At 50.5% G+C, this 25,101-nt stretch overlaps 3 protein-coding genes across 3 annotated transcripts in view; 2 read left to right on the top strand and 1 right to left on the bottom strand.

Moving 5' to 3' along the window:
• The window catches only part of POLR2F (RNA polymerase II subunit F), a 4,047-nt gene extending 217 nt beyond the window's left edge, over positions 1–3,830 (top strand). Inside the window, exons 2-5 of the mRNA XM_026862995.1 lie at positions 8–111; positions 292–422; positions 1,938–2,009; positions 3,637–3,830. Coding sequence (XP_026718796.1) covers positions 8–111; positions 292–422; positions 1,938–2,009; positions 3,637–3,727 — 398 coding nt within the window. The 3' untranslated portion in view covers positions 3,728–3,830. The remainder of the gene's footprint in view (positions 1–7; positions 112–291; positions 423–1,937; positions 2,010–3,636) is intronic.
• Positions 3,831–7,017: 3,187 nt separating this feature from the next.
• Positions 7,018–17,841, bottom strand: SOX10 (SRY-box 10). Its single transcript, XM_026862212.1, has 4 exons — positions 17,646–17,841; positions 16,012–16,470; positions 9,906–10,171; positions 7,018–9,512 (listed from the first exon to the last, which is right to left on the bottom strand). The coding sequence occupies exons 2-4, from the start codon at positions 16,419–16,421 to the stop codon at positions 8,797–8,799; spliced, it is 1,392 nt and encodes a 463-aa protein (XP_026718013.1). The 5' UTR covers positions 16,422–16,470; positions 17,646–17,841; the 3' UTR covers positions 7,018–8,796.
• A 4,193-nt stretch (positions 17,842–22,034) lies between these two features.
• The window catches only part of PICK1 (protein interacting with PRKCA 1), a 34,105-nt gene continuing 31,038 nt past the window's right edge, over positions 22,035–25,101 (top strand). Inside the window, exon 1 of the mRNA XM_026862239.1 lies at positions 22,035–22,176. Within this exon, the coding sequence (XP_026718040.1) occupies positions 22,171–22,176 (6 nt within the window). The 5' untranslated portion in view covers positions 22,035–22,170. The remainder of the gene's footprint in view (positions 22,177–25,101) is intronic.

Below are 25,101 nucleotides of genomic sequence, written 5' to 3' on the forward strand. Positions count from 1 at the left end.
GTATAAGAGACAGGTGTGCGACGTGCGTGTCCCTCCCGCAGCTTTGACGGGGACGACTTCGACGATGTGGAGGAGGATGAGGGCCTGGAGGACCTGGAGAACGCGGAGGAGGTGGGTGCTCTGCGGGCCACCGCGCCGGCCGGCCCGGGCGGGCTCTGCCGGTAGCGCGGGCCTGGATCGCGGCCTGACTGGGCGATCGCTGGGGCTGGGAAAGTGTCCGGGACTTTCCCGGCACCGTGGGGCCTCGGTGGTGGGCGCAGCTGAGGTGCAGAGCTGCTTTCCTTTCCCCAGGAGGGACAGGAGAATGTGGAAATCCTTCCCTCGGGAGAGCGGCAGCAGGCGAACCAGAAGCGGATCACTACCCCCTACATGACTAAATACGAGCGAGCCAGAGTCCTGGGCACTCGCGCCCTCCAGATAGCGTGAGTATTTCACTCTGTATCATGAGTGTCACCACAGCTTCTCCTCCCTTCCCAGTGAAAACAGATTTCCTCCTTCCTTAAGAACTCTATCTCACATAATCCCTTCCATGACTGCTGAGCTTGTAGATTGCTATCTTGGTCAACACTAAAGCACAGGACCGCGAAGCTTTTAGCTGCATGTGAAGTCTCTATATCTCTCCTTGGCTGAGACTGTGGTACTTCTGCTAGAGAGGGGGGCATTCAGCAGCTGCACTGAACTTTCCTGTGAGTAGGGAGTGTGACAAGCTGATCATGGTTTCTGCCTTTCATATGGGAGCCAGTGTGGGCTGGAAAGCTCAGAACTGGTTTACAAAAACGAGTGTTGGAGGGAGTGATGCTCCAAAACATCTTCATTTGATACCACAGAGCTGTAGGAATTGGGAATGGAGTAACCAACCTGAAATCTGTTTTAAATGCAGTTGCGTTGTGGCAAGTTGTAAGGGTTTTTTAAGTATTTGGAATAGTGAGGCCTCGCTTATAATAGGTAACAACATTTAAATCCTGTTTTAAGTGCTGTAAGGCTGGCTTCTCTTAACTTCATTCATTTACCTGTGTAGATTTGTTTTAACAATGCATATCAAAAAGTTTTGTGCTTTTTGAATAACTGCCTTATGAGTGAGATTATTAGGCTGTGGCAAGGTTTGTCTGAAAGCACATGTCTAAGCTTCATTTTGGTTATATCCACCCTCAAAATGATGCCTCTACATCATTTAGAAGCTCATAGGTGGTGCTTTGCCAAGCTATTTTTTTCAGTTTTCATTCTATGAAGCTATTTTGTGCTCATTCTTCCAACTGGTGGAAGGCTAGAAAAAGGGGGGAGATGAGATGGGCCCATGCTAGGCCTTTAACCCAAAACACTCTGGTGTCTAGTTTTGCTTCACCTACATATTCTGCCTTTGGTGCTGAAGCTAGGCCAGCAGCAGCCCCCAGTGGCCTTACCCACACATAACGTGAACTTTCTTTGCTGCCACTGTCTAATGGGCGGATATTTGCTCTGCTGTTACAACCCTCTGCAAGATGCTTAATTTTTTCTTCCTAGAGGTAGAGTTCATTGTAAATCCTTGCTTCCCCCCAAACAAAGCCTGGAAGGTGTGAGCAAATCTGAACATAAGAGATGTTTTGGAGTTGTGGGAGGCATGCTCATCTTACAGTGTTTCCACTCACTTCATTGGATTAATTTTAGAACGACTTTTTCTCACATTTCAGTACAGCAGAGGGTGACTAGAAGGGTGTGGATCTGACCAGCTCTTGAGCACCAGGTGGTCAGCAGAAGCTGAGGGATGGGCCAAGAACATTCAAGTAAAAGCTCAGTCTTTAACCACTTGGGGAAATTTTCTTCCTGAAGTGCATAACAGAGCAAACTAGATTTGCCTACTTTACTGGCCATATTCCAGGTGACATAGATAGGCATGTGCTTAGCTGTCCCTCTTCCCTTTCTCTGTGTTTGCTCAAATGATTGTTGATGTTCTGTCCCAGGATGTGTGCCCCTGTGATGGTGGAGTTGGAAGGAGAGACAGACCCCTTGCTGATTGCCATGAAAGAGCTCAAGTAAGTCCCAGACTTTGGCAGTGAGCATACTGATTTCCATAAAGCCAGCAGTCCTCTCCTCATCCCAGCATTTAGCAGCTTGTTCCAAGCAGCTTGTCTTCCCTCAGTAACAGTAAGCACTACAGTTGCCTTTCCATTTTTCACCTTGGGACTTCTCTGCAGCTGCTCTCTCCCATCCTAGTTGCTTGTGCACAGTACTGATGATTAGGAGTGCTCTGTCATTTTTACTTTGGAGTCCAAGTGTTCTTTATTTCTATGATGAGACTCCAAGGTCTGTATCTTTCTGGAATCAGTTTAATTCCCTGAGTGGAACTGACTTGAAGCAGCTGTCTGAACAGATCTGTATTCAAATGAAGTGCTGGCCAAAAATAAAATAAGGGTTAGACTGATGGTGTGGAGACCCTGTTAAGAATGTTCTTTTCCCATGCCCTTGCACACTTGGATTATTATGCTTGTGGGGAGGCATGTCCTCTGCTTGCAGAGAGATAAACAAATAATTTCTGACTGTGGCAGAGGCAGCTTTTAGGTGACAGGCCCACCTTTCCACAGCTGAGCTCCCTGCTGGCCCAGTTTGCCTGAATGTTTGGTGACCTAAATCACAGGCAGGTATCCTTCAAGCAGAGCAGCTGGACTCCATTAATGATTAAGTCTCTGTTCTTGAACGGAATTGTCCCTCTTCTCCCCTAGTTTCTCAGTGCATTGCAGTTGCTTTTGCAGATTTTTATATCTATTACAGCTCCCTCCGTCTTGTTCCTGTCTCTGGTCACTGTCTGAGGGTGAGCTCTAGAAAGTAGAGGTGTGACAAAGTATAATGGCATCCTGTTCTGTGCCAAAATTCAGTTGTAATTCTTGGCATGGGGGAGCTACTTTTGATACTGGAAAAACAACGGCCCTGGATGTGATTAATAAAGAAGTTGTATTACTTTTCAAGTCTGATAGGTTGAGACCTGATGCCCCGGTTAGATTCCAGGCTGCCTGATTACATTCTGTTAACTTAAATCTACTTCCATTAAGTTAAATTGTGTTCAACATTTTCTTGCTTTCTAATTGGAAGCACTGTTAGCAGATGCTGTGCTCCACCCCAGTGGTACCAGGTTTTGGTACCTGAATAGTCCCTACTTTATGTATCATTCTTAAAATGTAACTGATGCTCTCAGGGTGAAAAATGCTCTGTAAATACCAGTTTGTACTGAACATTCTCAGAATTCTGCCACTTTTGTAGTGTATTGTGGGGAAAAATTTTCCATCAAACAAAAATTGGGTTTGTTCTTCAAGTCCTTTGATTTTTTAAAATTTTTTTTTTCCTCTGTATCTGTGTTAGATGCTTGGTGTTGTCTCATAGTGGGTTCAGATCATGGGGCTCAATTCCTGCAATAACAACAGAGGGCTGACCTGCAGGGCTTAGACTTGAAACAACCAAAGGGTGATGAGTGCTTTGCACCTACAAAAGAGAGAAGGTCGTTGGGACTTCCTTCTACTATATAATACCAAATCACTGGTGCTACACAGATCTCTGTTAAACCTGATGAGCTTACTGAAGCCACTAAGCACCTCAATTCCCATTGCCTGCTGAAATGGTATAGTGAAGTCTCTGGCATTTCTGTTCATCTCTTTATCCTGCCTTCAGAGCACGCAAGATCCCCATAATCATCCGTCGTTACCTACCAGACGGGAGCTATGAAGACTGGGGTGTGGATGAGTTAATTATCACGGACTGATCAGCCTCCAGCCATTATTTTGGTTCTTTCCTTCTCCAGAGATGTTCCTATTTTTGTTTATATTTGTGTAAATAAATTATAAACCTCCCCATTTTAAGTTAAATGTGTTCATGGTTTTTTTTTTCCCCCCTCCCACCTTCTGTTTCATCTCAGTCCTACATGCCCAAGAGAAGACTTTCTTGCTTCTTTCTACCAGCTTGGTCATGGGCTATGTAGTAAGATTAGGGAGCCAAGTGCCATGCTTTATTGCAGCTTTTTTTCACCTGCAAATGCCCTACCTTTTAGCTAGATGAAGGACTGCAGTAACTACTTCCTCATCTTCCAGCACTGCTCCTCCCTGCTTATAGGACTGATAGCCAGTTAAATTCCTGCTGTACAAAAATGCTCTTGCAGGTACTTTGGCTTCAGAAAGACTGCAGCTCTCCACCCCTGTTCTTTCTTAAAACAGGAGTGCCGAGACACCTCCATTGGTTCCCCCTAGACAGTTGGGCCTTTGTGCCCTGAACGGGTTGCTGTGGAAACCCCCAATTTCCTCTCTGGCCAAGGCTGGCTGTGGGTCTTCTCAGGAGTATCGTAGAGCAGCTCTCATCAAATCACCTATTGTTTCCCTGCTCCTGCTGCTTATCAGAAGCGGGGATCCCCTTTCAGTGGCACTGCCCCAGCCGGAAGCACAGTCGCCACTCACAGCCCCACCAGTTCAGCACTCATAGGTTCTTGCTGTGCCTGCTTCTTGTAGGGCCGTTCTCTGACACGTGATGGGAATGATGGTCCTGGGTGTGTGGGTGCTCTCCAGCCATCTTAGTTGTACACACTCTGGTGGTTCTTACAGTGGCACAACAGTAGTTAAATCCTAGAGTTCCTTTAATCTGTAGCATGATGAAAGATCAGTCATTTGTCCCTTCAGGTACCTGCAGTCTAGCCTCTGGTTACATGCCTAAGAGTTGGGTGGATGTGTTACAATCTGTAAGGGCTTCCAGCCAGCCACTACCTGTTTCTCATTTCTTTATCTGTGGGCTCCAAGGTTCTTTTTCTGCATGAAGATCTGAGCTGTTGGGCAGAACATACTGAGTCTTTCTCAATTAACATTAAAAAGTGCTCTTGGAATTTTGTTTTATTTTTTTGAAGAGAAGAAGGAGGAATCATAGAATCATCTAGGTTGGAAAAGACCTTGAAGATCATCTAGTCGAACCATTAACCTAACACTGACCATTCTCAAAAAGAGAACGCACGCCTTGCCTATGTTACATTAATTTCTCTCTTTGCACTGGTCCAGGAGGAATATTTCCAACTAGTTTGTGTTAAAGCATGTGCTTATATATAAAGTGTGCATTCTCCATGCTGTATGTGTGGTCAGTGTCTGCACATAAACATCTGTGTCCCAAAGGAAGTTTATATCCACCTGCCTGGGAACTCAGCTCATATAACCAACCATGAATGTCATTCTCTTACTACTCCCTGTAAAAGCACCGGTCCATCCTTCCTATGTTGGTGTGCACAGGAGGGGCTGGTTTTGGAGGCAATAATGCAAGAGCTGAATGGGTCCCTAGGCAAAATGACAGTTTGAAGGGAATGTGAAGATGCTTGCAGGTGTGGGAAGAGTCGACTGTGAGGAACACAAATGTTTCCTGGTCCAGGCCATCCTTACCAAGAAAAGGTTAATTTGCAGCACTGTGGCCTTCAGCCTTCTTCCCCCACCATCCATGGAATCCTTTAATCACGTTGGTGCGGTGAAATTTCAGCCCTGAAATGGTGCCTTTGTGCAATCGTTTTGGCGTCTGCCGTGGATTGCGGGGGTCGTTTTCTTGTCTTTTTTTTTTAAATTTTTTTAAATGGCTTCTTTGTTCCCTACCCGCCTCCCCTCCCCAGCCTTGCATCTGTATCAGATACGATTAAAAGGATAGGGAAGGATGCCGGGCCAGCTCCTGCTAGGCTGGAGGAGGAGTGGTTAACCCCTCTGTTACCAGCAGCATTCTTAGTCCTGTCTTAGTTGTGAGGACCCTCCTAGATGAGAGGAGGCACTGCCTTCCACTAGAGAATGGGTGAGGCAGAGCCCACTCACTTTCTTAATTTGATTTTTGAAGAGCTGGAGAATGGAACTTGTGTGTGGTTAAGAACTTTCTTTTCCCACTCTTCTGTTCATCCACACCATCTCCCTTCTCTCTCCCACCCCTGTGATCAGCTCTCCTACCCTAACTCCACCATGGCTTCCCTTCTTTCCCACATATGCTCCTGATCTGCTCAGCAATGCAGTACTTCCCTTCTGGACTCTTCCCACAGCCTGTAATTTGGGGTAGAAATTTTTAGTTCTCTCCAGTGTATGGCCACAGTCCTGTGCTGCATGCAGCTCTTTAGCTGGCATCACCAGTCTTAGATCCATTAAGCCATTGTGCTGATGATGCTCTTGGCCCTATGTAGGACTTCATCCAAATAGTGCTGTGAGTTTTGAAAAGCTCTGAACATGTCCCACAGTTCCTAGACATCCTGATTACTCTACTCACCCATAAAGTGTTTAGTGCACACAAACTCACTGGATTGATCACATGCATTGGCATTGAAACCCTTTGGAATCAATTTGTAATTGCTGTGGAGTCTCTGTGTTAATTGGGATCCTACCTTGCTACCATTGGCCTCGAGAGATGTTCTTAAGCAGACTGATATCTACTGTACATTTTCTTTCCAAACATCTTCAGATAGCCTCTGAGGACCTGACTACACCCAGGATGTCTTCTTCAACAAACAATTAGGTGTATACATCTATTCTTGAATATACTCTCTCTATGTGTTTGTATTTAGGTTTTTGCTTGCAGAAGGCAAGAGGTCAGGGGGGTTGAGTTTCTGCAGAGAAACTAATGGTTGCTTCCAAAATACTCAAGTTTGTGTATGTGAGGAAGTTTTTTAAGGTACATCATCTGCCACCTGGTGATGAGGAACCAAGATGAGAAACCCCATGCTCCTATTCTGGAGAGCGCTAACAATCACACTGAGAAGTTCTTGGGTGACGCACGTGTGAAACGGCACTCTTCTTAGTTGCACGTGCTTAATCTTAGCTGAAGAACAGAAATCAGTGTTACTACTTTCTCACTGAAGAAATGACTGGAGCTAGGGTGTGAACAGAAGATGAGTTTCATCTCTGTGAAGGAGTCTGATAAGCCAGTCAGAGTTCTGCCTGTGTCCTCTTCATGACAGGCAGAGGAAGTCTGTGCACAGGATCCGTGTGGCAGCGATGTGCCACACTTACTGGGGGAAAAACAGAGACTTGCAGAGAAGACATCAAAAAAACCCAGACACATGAAAATGAAACTTTTAAGTTTATTATTCCATATGTTTAATGCAGAGTTAATGGTGCTAGAACAGCACAGACATTGGGGAAAGGGAGGTAGGGGAGGAAGGTGCTACTTGCATAAATAAGGGGTCAAGGCTGGAAGAGGTTACATGCGTACAAGGAGCAAACATTCTACATGATCTTTTCAGACACCACAAGGATAAGTTATCCATAGGTAAAGGAGGCAGGAAGGGCATCTGACAGTCATAGCAGAGGGATACAGCGGCACCGATTACAGTCCATGTTTGGTCAAAGTATTTTATCTTTTAGACTGGAATTATCCTTTGGAAGGTCCCACAACATGTCTCTGCAATCAATTGCCAGGAGTCATCTTTTCCTGCAGCAACTTTTGCTCCAGTTCACTCCCTGGCAGGACAAACCACCCCAGTCCTGGAGGTGACAAGGGAGAAATAAGCAGACTGTCCTTGGATGTTGGGCTGAAAAAAGGAGCTTGATCTGACTGCGAGAGCTGGTTGCTTCCAGTTTGAAACCCAGAGGGGAAAACAAATTCCTTTGCACCTAAATAGGCTTCTTTTCTTTACACTCATCCAAGATTGGGTGCGTTATCTCCCTTGCTTAAAGCTGCAGGAGTATCTTTCCATCCTCAGCGTAGGTAGGAGGGAGGTGTTGACTGACTGGAAGACATGATGAACAAACAAGCAGGGATGCACACCACATCAGCCTGAGTTTGGAGTGGGTGTTCAAATAGAGTATTGGAATCAACTCAGGGTGTTGGCAGTGCATAGTAGCTTTCTTGGTGCCTCTTTGTTTCAGGCAGGCACAGTCAGACATGGAAGAGCAAGGACTAAGTTTGCTCAGAGATTGCTTGGGATACTGAAGAGATTATAAAAGACTTAGATGCCAGAAATGCCAGACATAAATGAACGATATAGAGTAATCTTAAGAAAGGAGGATTCACCCACAGCACCTTAATAATTTACTGGTCCTTCCCCACCTCTCCTGCACCTCCATACATGAACACGCATGTGCACACAGGCTGTGATATGAGTAACACTAAGACCAACAATGTGGTTCCTGAGTCCTATGCATTGTTCAGGCAAGCCTTAAAGTCTCCATGCAGGAAAGAGTGTGGGATTAAACAGACAGGGTGGAGAGAAGAGGCGGGGAGAAAAGCTAAGATGCAGCTGTGGAAAGCAGCAGGGAAGCAAGCACAGGTTGGTCTTCCAGCGGGGTTCAAGATTCATGCATGTGTGAATCTTAGGCAGGACTGCTGCACGACGCTGATCGCAAGGAAGCCGGCTGTGCCGTCTTCCCTACTACTCCTCCCATAACGTGTTCACCAAGGCTGAGCAACCACCTTTCACCCACAGTGGGTGACAAAGTGTTGGCCATTGTGGCCTGTTGGAAACACTTGCTAACTCCCTGGAGCAGTTTGGGGAGGGGAAGGAAACGACAGTCTCTCTCATCATACAGTCCAGGGTGTGCACAACGAAACCCACCATGGACCAGTCACTCCATGTCTAGAATCGTCCTCATCTAGAAGGCCAATAAGGTGTCGCAAGTCAGTCATGTGGCCTGCATGAAATTGGTAAAGGGCGAAAGGACAAAAAACCTTCCTCTAGGCGGGTGAGCCAGCGATAGCCGGGGTCAAGAAAGGCACTTCTGTATACTCAGTGGGTTCTGGTGTCTGGATGGCACTGAGTAACCTCGGAGTTCGGAGGCTCTTCTGCCTGTGCTGATTCTTCGGAGCCTTTCCGTCGCTGCTTCGGTCACCATTCCCCACTCCCTACGGTCTGGAGAGAGTCGTATACACGGGCTGTTCCCAATGTGTGGGGCTGTGGGACTGTGGCACAGATGGTGCAGGGTCAGAGATAGCAGTGTAAAGGGGACGTTGGGAAGGTCCCATATAGGAGAAGGCAGAGTAGAGGCCAGAGGCTTGGGTGGAATGGCTATAGTAGGGTCCTGAGGGCTGGTGGTCCGGGTAGTCAAACTGTGGCCTGGAGATGGAAGGGAAGGCCGAACCGTAGTGAGGCAGACTCAGGGACGTGTAAGCTATCTGGGAGGTGGAGGGCTGGTCAGTGTAATGACCTCCAGGGGCGGACCCCTCTGTTTTCACCTGGGCCTTGGAGTCCACCACCGATGATGTGGCAGTGGACAGGGAGACTCCATGCTGCTTGGAGATCCAGGCAGAGTGTCCGCTGGCTGCAGCCAGGGCGCTCCCGAGGCCATAACCAGCAGCCGCCGCTGCTGCATAGCCCCCAACATGGCCTGGGTGGCCGGTGTGTCCGTTGGGTGGCAGGTATTGGTCGAATTCATTGACATCAAAGGTCTCCATGTTGGACATCACTTCATGGCTGATCTCCCCAATGTCCACATTGCCAAAGTCAATGTGCGGCTTTCCCCCTTCCCCCAGAGAACGCCCTTCTCGTTTGGAGTCGGCTTTGCCTGCCTGCAGCTCAGTCTTAGGGGTAGTAGGAGGTGTGGGGGGCCCGTGGCTCTGACCTGCAATGTGAAAAACATTTTGAGGAGGAGAGGTGAGTTACCACTTTATGCCTGGCTTTATACACAGCCCAGCTCTGCTCCTCCCAGTATGTCAGCAACTGTCTGGCTGGAGACTTCAGTGGAGGAAGAGAGAAATAGCCAGCCAAAACCAAACCTTTTTATATCATCTTGTGGAAAAAGAGGGCGAGTGCAACAGTACCTTGCCTGACTAGAGGAATGCAAGTTCCTGTGAAACTCAGGTGTGTCCCCATACTACTGACTCCAGCAAAGTTTGTTGGGTCACGAGCAAGGTGTGAGCCACATCACTAAAGCTTTCACCATGATGACTTGTCTTTTTTGAGCCTCTGAGTTGGCTGAAACCTGTCTATAGGTTCATGGAGACCCGGGACTCACCTGAGGAGTGTTCTGGATGACCATCAGACATGGGTGACCCTTCACCGGGATGCCTGTGATCCAGGTGGGCATTCTTGTAGTGGGCCTGGATGGCAGCAGCCCCGCCAGCCTCCCCATCCACCTGGCCTTCGCCCTCACCCTGAGTGGCTTTGCCATTTTTCCGCCGGCGGGGCTGGTACTTGTAATCAGGATGATCCTTCTTGTGCTGCATCCTCAGCCGCTCCGCCTCTTCAATAAAGGGCCGCTTGTCACTTTCGTTCAACAGCCTGCAGAGCCAATGTGGTAAAGAAGAGAAGGAGAGGGGCAAGTACATCAGAAAAAAACTACACACCTATACACAGCATCTTGGGACAGTGTGTAAATCCAGATGTCAGGGTGTTGCCCTATTGAGAGTACTTCCCAGAACAACAGGGAGAGCTTGGAAGAGTTTCAGTGGAGACAGAAGTGTTTTCCTCCTTCTCGTTAATTATTAAGCCCTGACACTGGTTGGTGCCAGTGCTGGGTCCCCCTTCTCCAGCAGTGTCACCTCAGTAAGTTCAACGCCTTCTCTTACATTGGCCAAAGGCAAAGCTCAGCCTTTCATAGCTGTGTAAATAAGCTGTGTAAAATAAGGCTGGACAAGCTTCCTTCAAAGACTTTGGGCATATTACGGGCAATTGGGATCATCCTTTGGACTAAGGCAGTGTGGATGACCCTTGCTATCTGCAGTGCTGCCTCCCACATGTCTTTTTCTCTTCCCCAGACTGTATTTATTCCAGTTTAACCTTACACCCTTCCGTAGGCTCTGCTCCAAGTTTGAGACTACTGAGCACAAATAGCAGCAATTGGTGTTGGCTCCACGATACCCATGTTGCTGCATGGAGCTTGCCGGGCCTTTAAGCATCTTGCAGTATCCTAGAAGGGAATTAAAATTTCGGAGGAAGGGAAACTATTCTGCTATTCCTGGCACTCCTGCTCACCTTAGACATGGATAATGCAAAAGGCTAAAGTACAAAGAACCAGCCCTTCTTGAACTTAGCCGAGCAGTTGTAAAAAATTTAGCTTCTGTGTTGCTAGCCTTGTAGAAATAGATGAGTTTTGGTCTCTGGATGAAAGGCACTGCAGAAATGTAAGCTCATCTGTATGCCTGCCAGATCATGGGCTGCTCTAGTTAAGATAGGCTCTCTGAGGAAATGGTGAAAAGTGCAGGCAGGATGGCTCAAAGCACTTGAAGATGAGATCAACCTTATTGCTTAAGCCTTTAGCAGTGTCTCTTCTGGAAGCACTTCAGTTTCATTTTATGATTTTTCCCCTCAAATATTCTTGTGACTCAAGGTCATACTGCTTCCAACCAGAAACCAGTGCTCTCAGAAGGGACCAGTCTTCCCATGACTTGTAACTCCAACAGCCATTAGAAACGGCAGGGCTCCCAAACGACAAAAAATACTCTATTTATGATATATCCATGCATTTTTCTCCCCAACAAAAGAACTACCTGGGGATAGGGCTGTGCCAGCACCTTGGTGCACCCGGAGTGCTTAGCACTAAAACATGACCAGTTCTGTTAAGCTGTAGACACTGAGGAACATACAAAGGCCTGAACTGGCCTGAAAAACTGAAGTTGAAGAGGAGACATGGCTCAAGGACAGGCAGATAAATCTGTCAGGGCAAAGGGGTTGAGAGCAAGTAATGGGTTGGTTCCTAAGCAGCCTCTTTCACCCTGCTCCTTGTGCATCCCCTCAACTGGCAGCCAGAAGGTGCATGGCATGGGCTGGAGCCCATTACGGTGCTGACCTGGGTTCACTCCAGGCAGTTTGAGCAGGTCGCAGCCACACACCACATTCCTCCACTGCTTTAATCCTGGAGATTAAAGCAATTGAGCCACTGTGAATCCAACACCAGCTTTCCTGTCTCCCTCCCACCAACATACACCATGCTCACACGTCCTGGAGGGCTCTAATCCCTCAGCCTGTGCTGCTCCGGACTGCTCTCCAAGGGGTCCAAAGCGGCATCATGGCCAACCCTCATAAGCATCATGGACTGGGAAGTGACCTTGCTTTGGCAAAATCCTCAGCCTTGCAGAACACCCCGTCTCCATGGGAGATGGAGAATAGAGGCAAAACCTGCAGCCTTGCAACCCGGGACACTTCACTACAAGGCAGCCATGCTCCAGCGTCCCTGCACTCCCAGCCCAGATGGTGCTAAAGCTAATAAGATGCTGTGGTTGGGAATTAAAGGTCTTTCTCTACACAGGCTCCTCTCAGAGCTAGAAGGCTGTAGGCTGCACAGTCAGCTTTGATCTGCAGGGTGGACTGCAAGGCAAGCTCAGAGCAGAGCTTCCCACGGAGACCAAAGCTCAGCCTCCCAGATCTGTCTTGTGGATGGCACGAACCAGAGCTGCTTGAGGCTATGCAGGAGTCAGATCTCTGCCCTCTGAGCTGTGCCTGAGAGCCTCACCTCCTCTCCCCTTCACAGCAGCCCACGGGCAGTGCCACCAGGACAGCAGCAAGTCCACTCCCCACATCTTTGCCGCCTCCTTTACAAGGCTGCCTGCTCCCTCCTCCCTCCCACTTGGATCAGAGCTCAAATCGGCTTTAGCAAAGTGAAACTGGTGCGACCAGGCAAAGGCCAGGAGATCTGGGGGGATTTGGATTTCACTTGCTTCCTGCCCTCCTCCTCCTGTCCCCCATGCTTTCCAGTCCATAATGCAAAGGAATCTTGCACGGGCAGAGAAGTTACGGATCACAGAGTAAAGCCCTTCATGGGGCTTAACTGAGCCCTCGCCACCCTCCCCGACACTGGGTGTTCATTCCTGAGCCGAGGGGAGAGGGGCAAGCATCCAGCGCCCCACTCTGGGAGAAGAAAGAAGGGCTAAAATCCTTATGCCTGCTTCCTGCAGCCTCCCCTTCTACCCTGTGCTGGGACTCAACTGCCGATGAGTCATTGCGGTGATAGGGTTGGGTGTCGGGGCCGATGCATGGCAAGGGCTGGCTGGGAGCGGAAGGCAGCCAAGTGGGTGCTCCTACATGTCCATGGCCCCAGGTTTTGTGGGAATGACCCTATTCGCTGGGCGCTGCCACCTCCATGCAAAGATCCCTCCATCAGGTTCCCTCGCTCCTCCCTCCTGAGTCTTCCTTCCCTTCTGCCTGTGCCTCACTTGTGTCCAGCCCCAGAGAAGGTGCTGTCTGGCATTTTGGCTGAGAGTCATACCACCATTTTCATCAGCCAGCCTCCATTTGAGAGCTGCTCCCTGTCCCATCCCAGGGAAGGAAAGCAGCCAAGGTGAAATTTCTTGACTGTCAAGCACAGAAATGCTCCCTTCTTTTTTAGTAATTCAGTTTGTTGACTGCACCCCTCACACACCCTAAGTGGGTACAGACAGAGAGATGGATGGGACCATGAGCCCCCTGGCACCACCCTTGGGGCCACACGGGTAGTGTGGCCATTGGGGCATGTCTTGCCACCCTTCCCCAGTGAGGGCTGGCGCCTGTGGAGGATGTGTTGGTGGCACAGAGCCAGAGCAAATGCTGGGCTTAAAAAAAAAAAGCTGGGACCATTGCAGGCTATTTTGCAGAGGAGCACATGAGACAGCACTGTGGTTATCACTTAATCTGCTAGCTACCTTTCAAGATTTTCCATCCTCTGCCATCCCCACTCAGAGTCAATCGCTGGGAACATACTTGGTTTAATGGTGGTCTGCTGGCAATCTGTGCTTACCAGCGCTCATCTCTGCCTAATGCCCTCTACCTGTGTAAGCTCAGAGCAGCCCACACGGAAATATGTCACACATTTTCCAAGGCAACTAGTGATGTAGGGTTTGGGTGGCCACCTTGTAAGGGTGGTGATATGTGAACAGCCAGGGCTCTTTGCAGGGATACTTGTCAAATGTTTGAGACTAAGCTATTCAGAGCAAAACCCGGCTGCTCACAGTCATACCTTGGGGATAGTGTAGATGAGGGCAGCAGGAACCTCAGTGGACGAAGACCCAATCATATCATGGCTGGAAGGTGAGGCTCAGGGCTACTACCCTGGTAACCTTTGAGCCACTCCCTTGGAGTTCTGTGGGCTGGTATTTCCCTCCAGTCTCACAGAAAGACACTCACATAGTCATACCCAGGCCAGACACCGACTGCACCCATAACTGAGCTTACTGTGCTGCATGGTCCCTGTAGGGGCTGACATGGCTCAAAGAGCTACAGCCTGCTCTAGGGACACTCAGTGAGGAGATAATGTTCAAGCAAAGCAGCCACAAACACAGCAGCACGCAACAACCTCAGGCCTGATCCCACAAGCTTCTTTGCCTGACCCACACTCATTGGCCACACCATGCCCCAAGAAACACCTGGGGACCTTGCCCATCAACCGGTGGCAGCGTCCCCCTGCTCCAAGACCCATGCAGACAGCAGCAGTAGCTTGGGTGCATGAATGTGGCTAGGGCCCAGGGACTGTGTCTCCCTGTGCCCTGAATAGGACACATGTGGAGGGTTTTACTATGTTTCACTATATTTTCCGGGGTAATGCAGTGTCCATAGAGAGGCTGTTACTCTAAAATCTGGCATTAAAGAAATGACATCTTGAAATAACACTTTGGGAACAAAAAAGATGGTTTTACACACATACACACACAACTTCCAGTACAGCTTCACAGGCCAGAGGCTGGCAGCAGAGCCCCAGGCAGGAGCAAGTGCTGTGGTAAAAGGAAGGGAAGGCAGCAGCAAACAAAGTGGGAAAGAGCATCAGATGAGACATCCGCAAGCATGCTGTGCCTTCAACTTTGCAAAGAAATCCCTTTGCTGGAGTTACATTAGACACTGGCACACTGGGGTAAACAGGCTGACATAGCAGAGGGACACACTAATGCCCAAGGGCTTGGTTCTTTATGAGCAAGGAGGTTTGAGGACAGGAGGAGATCTTGGTACTAGCTGCTGGATGGGGTGTGTTTTGCTTCTGCTTGGAAAAATGTCTTTTGGTGCACCAGAGGTTGAGGACTTCCTCCACAAAATGCTGTCAAAAGAGAGAATGAGAGGGCACATTTGCATGAGCCTTGATTTATGTTGGTTGGTGCAAGGCGATGGTGGGGGGGACAGTGCTGTGGCAGAAAAAGTTTATAACAGGTTGATGGGATTATCAGCAGAGACCATCAGATAGGACAGAAGTGGCATGGCCAGCCTGACACACTTAGTTTGGGCATGATGGTTCTCTGCACAGCAACAGGCTGGCTGCAATAAATCGGGGCAGCCCATCGGTCTGCTGGAGGAAGGAGGAGCAGGTTGGGGAGGGTACGTAAAGGACGTTGGGATCTGCACAAAGCCAAAATGAAAACGGGTGCAACAAACTGGTGGGGCCAGAAGGATGAGTGTGTGTGTGTGCCGACAAGAAGGGAGGGCTCTCTCTGGAGGCAAAGGGCTGGTTTGAGCCACCGTGTTGCAAGAGAGCCTGCTAAGGCTGGTACTGTTGCATGTCTCTTTTCTGTAAGCCTCAGCCCCCCTTTCTAGCAGGGTCTCTCCTTGTCCATCTCGCTGCACCTGCATGGCCTGTCAAAAACAGGACTGCCGTGGGAAGGGTGGGTGTGGGGCTCCGACTGCCTAGGTCCTTTCCCCTAACCTTTCTCCTTCCTCAGCCATAACTTGGTTTGCTACTTGCTCTGTGGCACTGCATGGAAAATAACCCCTGTTGGTGTTGGGACCTGAGCTCAAACAGGCTTGAGGCAGCCACCAATGAGTTAAGTTGTATGGGGCTCAGCCCAGTTCCTGCTAGTGCACAACTTGGCCCAACAGAGACAGTGAGCCAAGAAAACTAGATCTCCCCCAGCAGTCAGGCAGGAGAGGACCAGGAGGAGCGTGTCCTGGTCAGGAACAACAGAAGTTAATGGGAAACATGTGGAAAGGGCTGCTGCCCAGGATGGACGTGAGCTCTGCTGAGGAAGCCTTCACTGCATCCAACCACCACTCTTGCCCCAGTCACCAACTGTGCCTCCTGTGAGGGGGCTGCCCGCATGGAAGGAAGTCCCCTCAAAGGACACCATCCCGCTAAGTTTCCATCCTTCCATGTGACCACACAGTCTTCTCCAGGACACCTCCAGATCTCAGCCCTCATGCTTTCCCTCTGCCCGCCTGCCCGCTCTTACCTCCAGAGCTTCCCCAAGGTCTTACTGAGCTCAGCATTATGGAGGTGTGGGTACTGATCAGCCAGTTTCCTCCGAGCAGCCTGTGCCCAGACCATGAAGGCGTTCATGGGCCGCTTGACGTGAGGTTTGCTCTTGTTACTTCCATTGACCCGGACGGGCATGGGTACCAGGGTCCAGTCATAGCCACTCAGCACCTGGCTGACTGCCTCACGGATGCACACAGGGAACTTGTCGTCGTCTGCCTCTGAGTCTTGCTGTTCCTTCTTGACCTTCCCCATCTCCCCGTTCCCAGAGCTGGTGAGGTGCGGGGAGTTGTCCGAAGCCATGGAAGGTCCTGGCGAGAGGCAGTGGTGGTCTTCAGAGCCCACCGGGCTCATCTCCACCTCTGAAAGGTCTTGGTCATCAGCCATTGTTGCTCTCAAGCCCTCTCTCTCTTCCTTCTTGGTGTCCTTCTTCTCACTGGGGAGGGGAGGGAGGAAGACAAAAACAAAGGAAAGAAAGGAGAGAGGGGAGAAAAAGAGAAAAGGAGAAGCAACCACCAAGTCTGAAAGGGACTCCGAGGTCTCTGAAGAGCTGACCACGAGACAGGGGCTGCTTGATAAAAGCGCAAGCAAAGCAATTGCCGTGCACACCACAAAACCCGTGATCAATGGGGGTGGGGATGGGCTGGGGCCCCTGATTAATTGGGATATTGCTCCCTATCTCTGCGATCGTCTGGAGCTGACATGTGCAGAGGGGCCTGCAGCAAGAGGGGTAAGGGGGTTGGGGACCTGAAAGGAGAGAGACATGAACCATCCTACCCAGGCACAGCTCCCCACAGGGAGCGGGATGAGGGGATGGCCACAAAACTTATGTGGGGAAGCGCCCTTTTTTCAAAGATGTGCGGTGAAATGCCAGTGCGGTACCCAGGGGGAGGCGTGGGAGGGGAAGTGCTGGCACCATATCCATAAACCAGAAGGGACCTACACCCTGGCTATTGTGGTAGCTGAGCAGGCAGCACCACCGGGCAGAGAACCAGCCTGGGCCCTGGATCTGCACATGGAGACCCTGATCCCAGCTGTGAAAAAGTGCCTCTGCAGGGACACCCCATCCCTCACTCTCCTCTCTCAGCTCATAAACCAGAGACTTAAAATACATCTACACTGCATCCACACACACCTGTCTATGTGTATGTATGCATATACATATACACATTCATATATCTATACAGATAAAAACACAAACCAAGTTTAACTTTGAGAAAAGCCAAGGCTTTGGGCTGCCTGCCCTACACACTCCTCCTCTCTCTGTCTGCAGTCACCTCTAAAAGTCCCTGCCACTGTGCATCAATTTCGCCATTAAAGAAAGAAACACTCTAAAAATAAAGGCCCCTCTATCCCCTTCCCCTCCGCCCCAAAATAAAAAAAAAATTAAAAAAAAGAAAAGAGAATAAATTAAAGAAAAAAAGAAGTGATAGAAGAGCATGCCTCTGGCTTAGCTGAAGAAGATCCAGTGCAGAGCAAGGGCTGCTATCCCTCCAGTTTCAGAGAGTGACACGGACCCTTGCTAGGGAAATCAAAAAAAGTAAGATAGAGGGAAAAAAGCGCAAGTGAACATGTGCGTGCGTGCAAGCAAGCTCAGGTAGGAAAACTTACATTGCTGGCTGGTGTGCCTGGCAGATCCTGCGAGGGCTGTGATTTGTATCCCAATGGCCCCCCTGTTCTCCCTCCCAGCCCCAGCAGTGTCGGGGCACGCAGCGTGTGGAGGCTCTCAGGCAAGTGCCATTCCTAGAGGGAGGCTTGGTTTTTACTAATACCCTGGCTGGATGTCTCTAGCTGGCTTTGCTGCTTAGCACCGGGGGAGGGAAGGGCGGAAGGTGGAGCCAAGCACTCCTCAGAGTCAGAATATGGTCGGTCGGGGACAGCGGGGAGGGGACGCAGGCAGCCCCCAACCCCACCTCGGCTGCCAGCACGTTCCCCACTTTCCCCCGGTGCCAGCTTCTTCAAGAGAGCTGCTGGCGTTGGACTGCTCTCAGTGGCATGGCCGCCCCAGAGATGGTGCTGGAGAATTCAGTCCGGGGGGGGCGGGGGGTTAGGGTGATGGGAGAGGTGGGTGTGCACCCCAGGACTAGGATCCCCCTCCTTCCCCTGGCTAGTACAGTTGCTTCTGCAGGGTCTGGTGACCTCCATGCACCAAATGAGTCCCTGGTCCCCATCACAGAGTCTCACCGGGACCCTGCTGTGCTGCAACAAGTTGGCTCGAGACCCCAGGGTCAGGACACTGCCAAAAGGGCATCCTCATTTAGACCTCAATCTGCAGGGTGGGGAAGGGGATGCAGGAGGTCAGGGGTGTCCCGAGGATGGAGGACATCAGGTCCAGGGAATATACTGTGCTGCTGGATGGTGTATACCAGTTTGAACTCTCAGGACTTTTGTACCCTAGAGATGGGCTTGTCATGACATGTTTGCCTCTGTGGGGTCTTGCCAAGACAAGCAGGCTCTGCTTCCTTCCACATGCTGAATTGCTCCTGAAGGCAAATGTAGGGTCTTTCATTAGAAAAGAGAACAAGAAGGACTCTCTCACACTCACTCACCCTCTTTCTGGCTGCTTGTGCACTGGAACACATAGATCTCAGCACTCCATGAGTTAGGATGTTCTTCATCACATCTTCCATTTTCTAGCTTGTTTTCCTTCCCAGATGCCTCTGGTATCTTGGTTCTTCAGTTTCCTTTGTCACCGGGGCTGATACAGACCAACACCAACCCTGTACTACGAGGGATTACCCACAAAGAATCTGATGATCCTCCCAGGCCCTCCTGGGCTAGGAATGAGATAAACCTAGCTCCTGCTCCAGCTCCTCGCTGCAGAGCCAACCTGAAAACACTTCAGTGCTCAGTCAAAAAATATAAAGAAAGAAATGAATGTGACCCAGGGAACCAGCTTCAAGGGATTTCAAGAACATTTTAACTCCTGTAGCAGATATGTACTCTCCAGAAACTTTGTGTTAGAAAGACCCAGAAAAATCACTGGCTGGTACCACATGAAGCGTAAGGGAACTAGTCCCAAGGATGGTGCTGAGCACCTGAGCTAAAGACCTCAGAGCAAACCTGTGGGGCTGGCCACTGCCCTTGCAGACCTGGCTGACAGCATAGGGCCATTTCCCTTCACGTCTGCTCTTAAGTTAGCAAAGTTCTGAAAACATAGGGTGACTGCAGGGAAAACCTTACTAGAGCCAGTGAGAAGTCTTTATTGAACAGAGCTGGGAGGGGGAACAGCTGCATGCCGTTGGCATCAAGCAGGCAGAGGTGCTTAAAGGTACCTCTTGCACCCCTCAAAAAAACCTCTCAGGCAATCATCTCTTTCTTCTCTTCAGCATTACCTACTCCAGTAAAAAAGATGGGCTCAGATGGGCTCGAATACTTTTCCTTTGGAAGAGAGGAATATGTGTGCCTTTGTCATGGATCCAAGAAAACCCAGTGGAGGGCCTAGCAAAACAGCATCGAGGCCCAGCTTCCTCAACCAAAGCAGCAGCCGGTGAACCTCAAGTCCTGCAGTATGGGGTGAGTTCTCTCACCAAGAAAGACCCTGGTTGTGGTTGTCAGGAGGAGGAGTCTTGCAGCATGGACAGGGGCACTTTGACAGCTTACCCTCTGTCTGGCAGACAGATAACCTGAGAAAACAAATTGGACAAGGACAAAGTTGCCCATGCCCCACTGGATGCAGTCACTGATGCTGCAGAGATCATGGCATCTTCCCACAGCCAACAAGGATCATCCTCAAGCTGCAGGGACCCTGCATATTACATGTGGGAGAACTGCAGGGTTGGTCTGTCCCACAGGCTGATAGCCACTGCCAAGAAACACTGCCCTGATTGTTCCCCTGTCTGCAGCCAACCTCCAACCTGGGGCAGGGAGGAAGAATGCCACAGAAAATGGCCAGAAAAGGCTGTTTATTTGCCGTCCCTTCAGGTGGCTGGTTTCTGTGGACACCCTGGGAAAGAGGGCAGGTATTTCTCATTTCCCTCCAGAGTGGGGATACAGGGTGCTGGGCATCAAGTGGTAGGGAGTGAGAGGCCAGGGCTCCTCCTAGCACTTTGATGGAGAAGATCCCCAAACAGGAGACAAAGGAGCACCACAGGGCACTGAGAGGAGCTTCAAAGTCTGCTCAGCTCATACCCCAAATGCAGCTGCCTCTTGGCAAGCTCTGTGGGGAGAACAAGACGGTGCTTGATCCCAGAAAGACAGTGAGTGATGGGGGTCACATCTTCCTGCATGCCCACAGGGCATGGGTGAGCAGAAAGGGATCAAACCCTGAAGGGATTTCAGTAACTCACAGGGCTCTGAATCGGTGTTTGTCCCACTGCTCACTACACCTGCTACCTGTCAGACAGGAGCTGAGTCCCATTTGTGCCTTGTTGGAAGAGCTGTGGGTGCCTCAGCTGCAGACAGGGACAATCTCAAAGGAATGGGTACCAGCCACACGGTCTCTGCAATCTGCAGTGTCAAGTGTCTCCTCACACCTAAATGGCAGGGAAAGGGTTTTTTCCCTTCATTTTGCTTTTTTGCATTTCTTACCTTTTGTCTCCTTTGGTCTTGCCTCCGCTTTCTGAACTTTCTTTCCCTAAGCATCTTTTTCCCTGTTTTCAGCCCCCTCTCACAGCACTGACTGCTCGAATATCCTTTTTCAAGTCTCTTCTGGCCATGTGTTTTCTCTTGTGCTACAGAGAGGTAGATGCAGGAGAGACAGCTGTGGAAAATATACCTCTACTGCAGCAAGAAGAGGTGTGACACTTTCTATTCAGCTGAGGCGAGAAGACAGGCAGAGGGGAAGGAGAAGAGACCATCCCTGTTTCAGAAATCACTGGGGTGGCATGCCTCTTACTCCATTGTCTCCTGGGAGCCCTTCTTATAGACAAGGACGCTCCAAGAGGCACCACTGGCCACAGAAGCTAACATTGAAGAAGTGGTCTTTCTAAATGCAAGTCTTCCTAATGACTGGTCCCTGGGGAAATGCTCATATAGCAGGTTTCGACCCCTTCTTTTCAGCATATATTTCTATGGATGAGGTGCTCCAGGTCCATAAAAACCGACAGTCCTTTGCAGGTGAAGGATCTACCAGTGAAGGTAGTTCATGAGCCAGAGAACTTGCTAAGCCACAAGTTTCCTGTGACACGTCAGTGAAATGTTTTCTTGGGGCCTCAGTCCCCAATATGCCAAGGTGGAAGGATGCCACTTCTCCACCATAAAGCCATGTTGGGAGGGCAATGGGTAAAAGTGGGTTGGGAAATAGAGATGTCCCACTACACTAGGTGCCCCTAAGCCTGCACTGCTCCCAAGGGTAATGGGAAAGGCACTCTGCTCTGGGCTGAGTGCTTGGCAAGCAAGGTGCATCATCATATGGGCAGGCAGGGACACCTGCTCAGTAGGGTTTCAATGAGGGGACCACATTGGTGGGACACTTCCACCACCAAGGTGGGACCACTGAGGTTGCTGAGGAAGGATTTTGCTAGATGAAACCCATCCCATGCACCCATATCAAGGGAAGAGTAAGAGAGGAGAGCCTGTCTGCAGCAGAGGAGCAGCAGGATCCCCAATGCGAGAGCCAGGGCCAGCTTTTGTCCCCTACCCAGCTCAGGGGCACAGCACTGGTATTGTCCCAGGACTGCCTGGGAAAATGGGAGGGGTTCCCTGTGAAATCTTTCCATACAGTAAAACAGCGTCAGAGCTGGGGAGCGAGGGGGGAATGACACAGACATTCAAAAAAATACACACACCCCCCAACCAAACAATACCCGCAGTGTGCTGAGGGAAAGGGAGACCCATGAATTGGGAGTTTGATAAGGATTTTCTCCCGCGTGCGCCTGCTCTCTCAACAGCCCCTTCAGTTTTCCCAACACCCCCCCTCCTTTCCTTGCCGGCTTTCTTGTTTGGGCCTTAAACAGTGCGCCGTCTTTGTTCAGGATACAGGTGAACTGCAATCATGTGATTAACACACACTCACACACACACGCGCGCGAGCGCACATAAAAAGCTTTTTAAGAGCGTCCAGCTTGCTCCGGACCCGAAGACTGGAGAGGAGACCCAGGCTAGGAGGAGCTGAGGCGGCAGCGGTGGCTGGGATGGGGACAGCCACGGGGATGGACGAGCGGGCGCCACCGCCTCTCTGCAAAATCCCCTTCCCATGGAGGTGGGCACATGAGGCAATGATGGGCAGAAGGGGTGGCGGGGGGCAAGGTTTTGGATTTGGAGATGGGAGAGGGTCTTGCCCCTGCTGCCTTCTCATCCCCTCTGGATAGGCTGGTGTGGGTTTGAACTGTCTGTGTCTCTCCGTGATGCTGTGGGAAGGACAGGGGGTGAACATCCCAACATTGTGCCAGGGTGGGAGATGCAGAAGTGTCCTCTCCCTGTCAGGGAGGGGAGACAGGTTTCCCATGCCAAAGCCAAGCCCTCAACGGTTCCCATGTGTGATTTGCATCTTCATCTGCCTGAGGCTTGTTGGTCCCACTGTGGCTGGAGGGGAGGGCTTGGTGAGGAAGAGGAGGGGGGCAGTCCTCCTGCTAGAAAGCAGGGGGATGTCCCCTTGTCCAAGCTGTGGTGCAGGGAGATCTGAATGGATTTGCTCAGTCCCATGGTGGCCCAGGAGGGAGAAAGAGAAAGGGAGAGGACTAGGCAACCCAGGCGGTCGTGAGAGTGTTGTGGATGACAGAGACATTCCCTCTGCCCCAGCTAGAAACAGTATATCCAACATACTCAGTGAGAACTGCATGCCACCTCTGGTGTGGAGATGCCACGGGCCCTATCACACCTCATCACCATGACCACAAAATAGCTGGGAAACTGGTTACTCAGTCCTGGGGGGAAGTGGAGGCTAGTGAGGGGGTGGGCAGGTGACCATCTGAACAATCCACAGAAAGAACAGTAAAAAATAGAAATGTTTCAAATGGTCACTCCTTTTATTTGAAGATGTCCTGAGTGTGATTCTCCAAGGAAAAGTGGGAAGGAGCAAAGGGAGAGGCCACCATAACACTTGGAAAATCTATGGGTCTGCAGCTGGTCTCACTCGTGAGACATCATGGGACATGATTGATGGCAGCCTGGAAGAGATCAGGACCAGGTCGTACCCTTTGCTGAGCACCCAAGCCCAGCCCTGTCTCCACCACTTCCTCATGCCCTTCTCTACAAATTCCTCCTTGATCTGATGTCACGACCGCCATTCCAGGATCCCAGCATGAGGGTTGTTTTCAAGGCTTTTCCAAGCCCACGTTTGTGTCACCCTCCAAGATTCCGTGGTGGCCACAATCCCCAAAGAGCCCTTCAATTTGCCTTGTGCCACAGGCATCCTTCTAACAGGGAGCTGGGCACAGGAACCACTGCTGGGCTCTGGTTTTCATCACCCCTCACTGTTTTGTGCTGAAGCTCGCAATATTGGTTCTAGACCTTCCCAGATGCCTTTTTGCTTCCAGGCATGGGCACTGGTGAAGTGTCTGCCTGTGAAACAGCCCAAGGAGAAATAAAGCTGTGTGGGCACTCAGGAAAAGCAAAGAGCTGACTGCAGCCCTGCCTGGGTTTTGGCAGCACTGCACCACATCCATGTGGACAGTTAGCTGCAGGGGGTGTGCAGTAATTTTTGTCATGGGCTATCAGGGGAAACAAAAGGCAGACAATGCCTGGAGTTGTTTATTGCCTGACTGGGTTGTTTGTCAACGCAGTTGTCCTGCATGTGGCAGCAAAAGAAAGGCCACAGTGGTTGCCCTCCTCTGGGGTTATCATTCCCCATGGGCAACATGGCCTGGGTGATGCCAATTGCTGCGTGGCCCTGTGCTCCCATCACCCCAGGCTGGGATGGGAGTCCTCGGGAAGTTCTTTGAGGACTGGGTCTGGGACATGGTTGCAGTGTCCCACCCAGGTCCGGAGCAGGAGAAACCCCATTCCCTCTCCAAGGCACAGTGACGGCTGCCGCAGGTGCAGGAAACCATGCCACTGCTGTCACTGGTGTGGATGCCTTGATGTGGCTGAGCAGGAGACTTTGCTCAGCAGCATTTTTTGCTCTAAAGCAGTGGATTACAGTGCCAGCTGCTTCGGAAAGGAGACGTAGGGAAAACATGGAAAGGAGAGAGGACAGTCACCTCTGAGCATTGCAAAGACCCCAGGGAGCTCCCATCTTGTTGTCTTGGCCAGCCCAATGTTTCATGGGCATGGCAAGGACTTGTTATGACTAAATGGGACAATTTTCCTGCATTACTCAGGTCTGGGAAGATCAAAGAGGAATGGGGTGAGCATGTCTGTCTGCTACCTGCTTTGATGGGTGGCACGGAGCCTCCCTGGCTGTTAACCCCCTCACCTCCTGCTGGAGAGGCTAGGTGTACTTCCAAAAAGCAAAGTCCAAAAAGCAAGCGCTGAAGGGGTGGGGAGCTGGGGGAGAAGGGGGCTGATTTTGCCTCTTCCCACATGGAGTCTGGCATATTCAACGTGATGTAATGGAGGAAGCTGGGTGCCCTCAGTCTTCATGACAGAGGAGAGATGCCCAGAGAGGGGTGGAAGGGAATTTTACAAGATCAGGCAGAACAACCAGAAAAAGGGGACCCTCCCAACAAGACCTGTGGTTGTAGCAGTGCTGGGTGACCCCGGTGGGCTTGTTCAGTGGTGGCTGAGGTGGTTCCGGGGTGTTCTTCACCTCTGCTGGTCCTCTGATTGCAGGGAGGCTCCTGGGGAGCCAGGGGAAGGGTTAAGTTGGGAAGGCTTCAGCCTGCTGCCTTGGCCCCTGTAATTCCTCCAGAGAGTAGGACTGGGAGAACAAGGAGCCCTTTCTGTTCACAGGAATTAATAGCAAAGAGTCATCTGGGGTGTCATTCAAGCCCTGATCAGCTCCCGGAGGAATGCAAGAGAGAGCGAGCAAGGGAGCACAGCCTGAGGCCGAGGCACCAAAGCCAGGGCAGGAGCAGTTCAGCTGGTAACCAGCATTACTGACTGGCATTTGGGCAGCGGGACCATCTTCCCCTTCACCCCAGCCTCTGTGTCCCCTCTGCCCTGTGCAGGGGCTCACCCTGACACTCATACTCAAAGGGCTCCTACCAGCACTTAAGCTTGTTATCCATTGCTTTCTCGGGGTGGC

The sequence above is a fragment of the Athene cunicularia genome (genome assembly GCF_003259725.1).
Source record: "Athene cunicularia isolate RWA chromosome 1 unlocalized genomic scaffold, athCun1 chr1_part2, whole genome shotgun sequence".
Lineage (NCBI taxonomy): Eukaryota > Metazoa > Chordata > Aves > Strigiformes > Strigidae > Athene > Athene cunicularia.

What these genes read in the sequence shown, in the direction of transcription:
- SOX10 (XM_026862212.1), bottom strand. Translation starts at nt 16,421, where the DNA reads ATGGCTGATGACCAAGACCTTTCAGAGGTGGAGATGAGCCCGGTGGGC. An exon ending in ACCTTGGGGAAGCTCTGGAG is followed by an intron (nt 10,172 to 16,011) that starts GTAAGAGCGGGC and finishes TTGGCTCTGCAG; the next exon opens with GCTGTTGAACGAAAGTGACA. An exon ending in TCATCCAGAACACTCCTCAG is followed by an intron (nt 9,513 to 9,905) that starts GTGAGTCCCGGG and finishes TTCACATTGCAG; the next exon opens with GTCAGAGCCACGGGCCCCCC.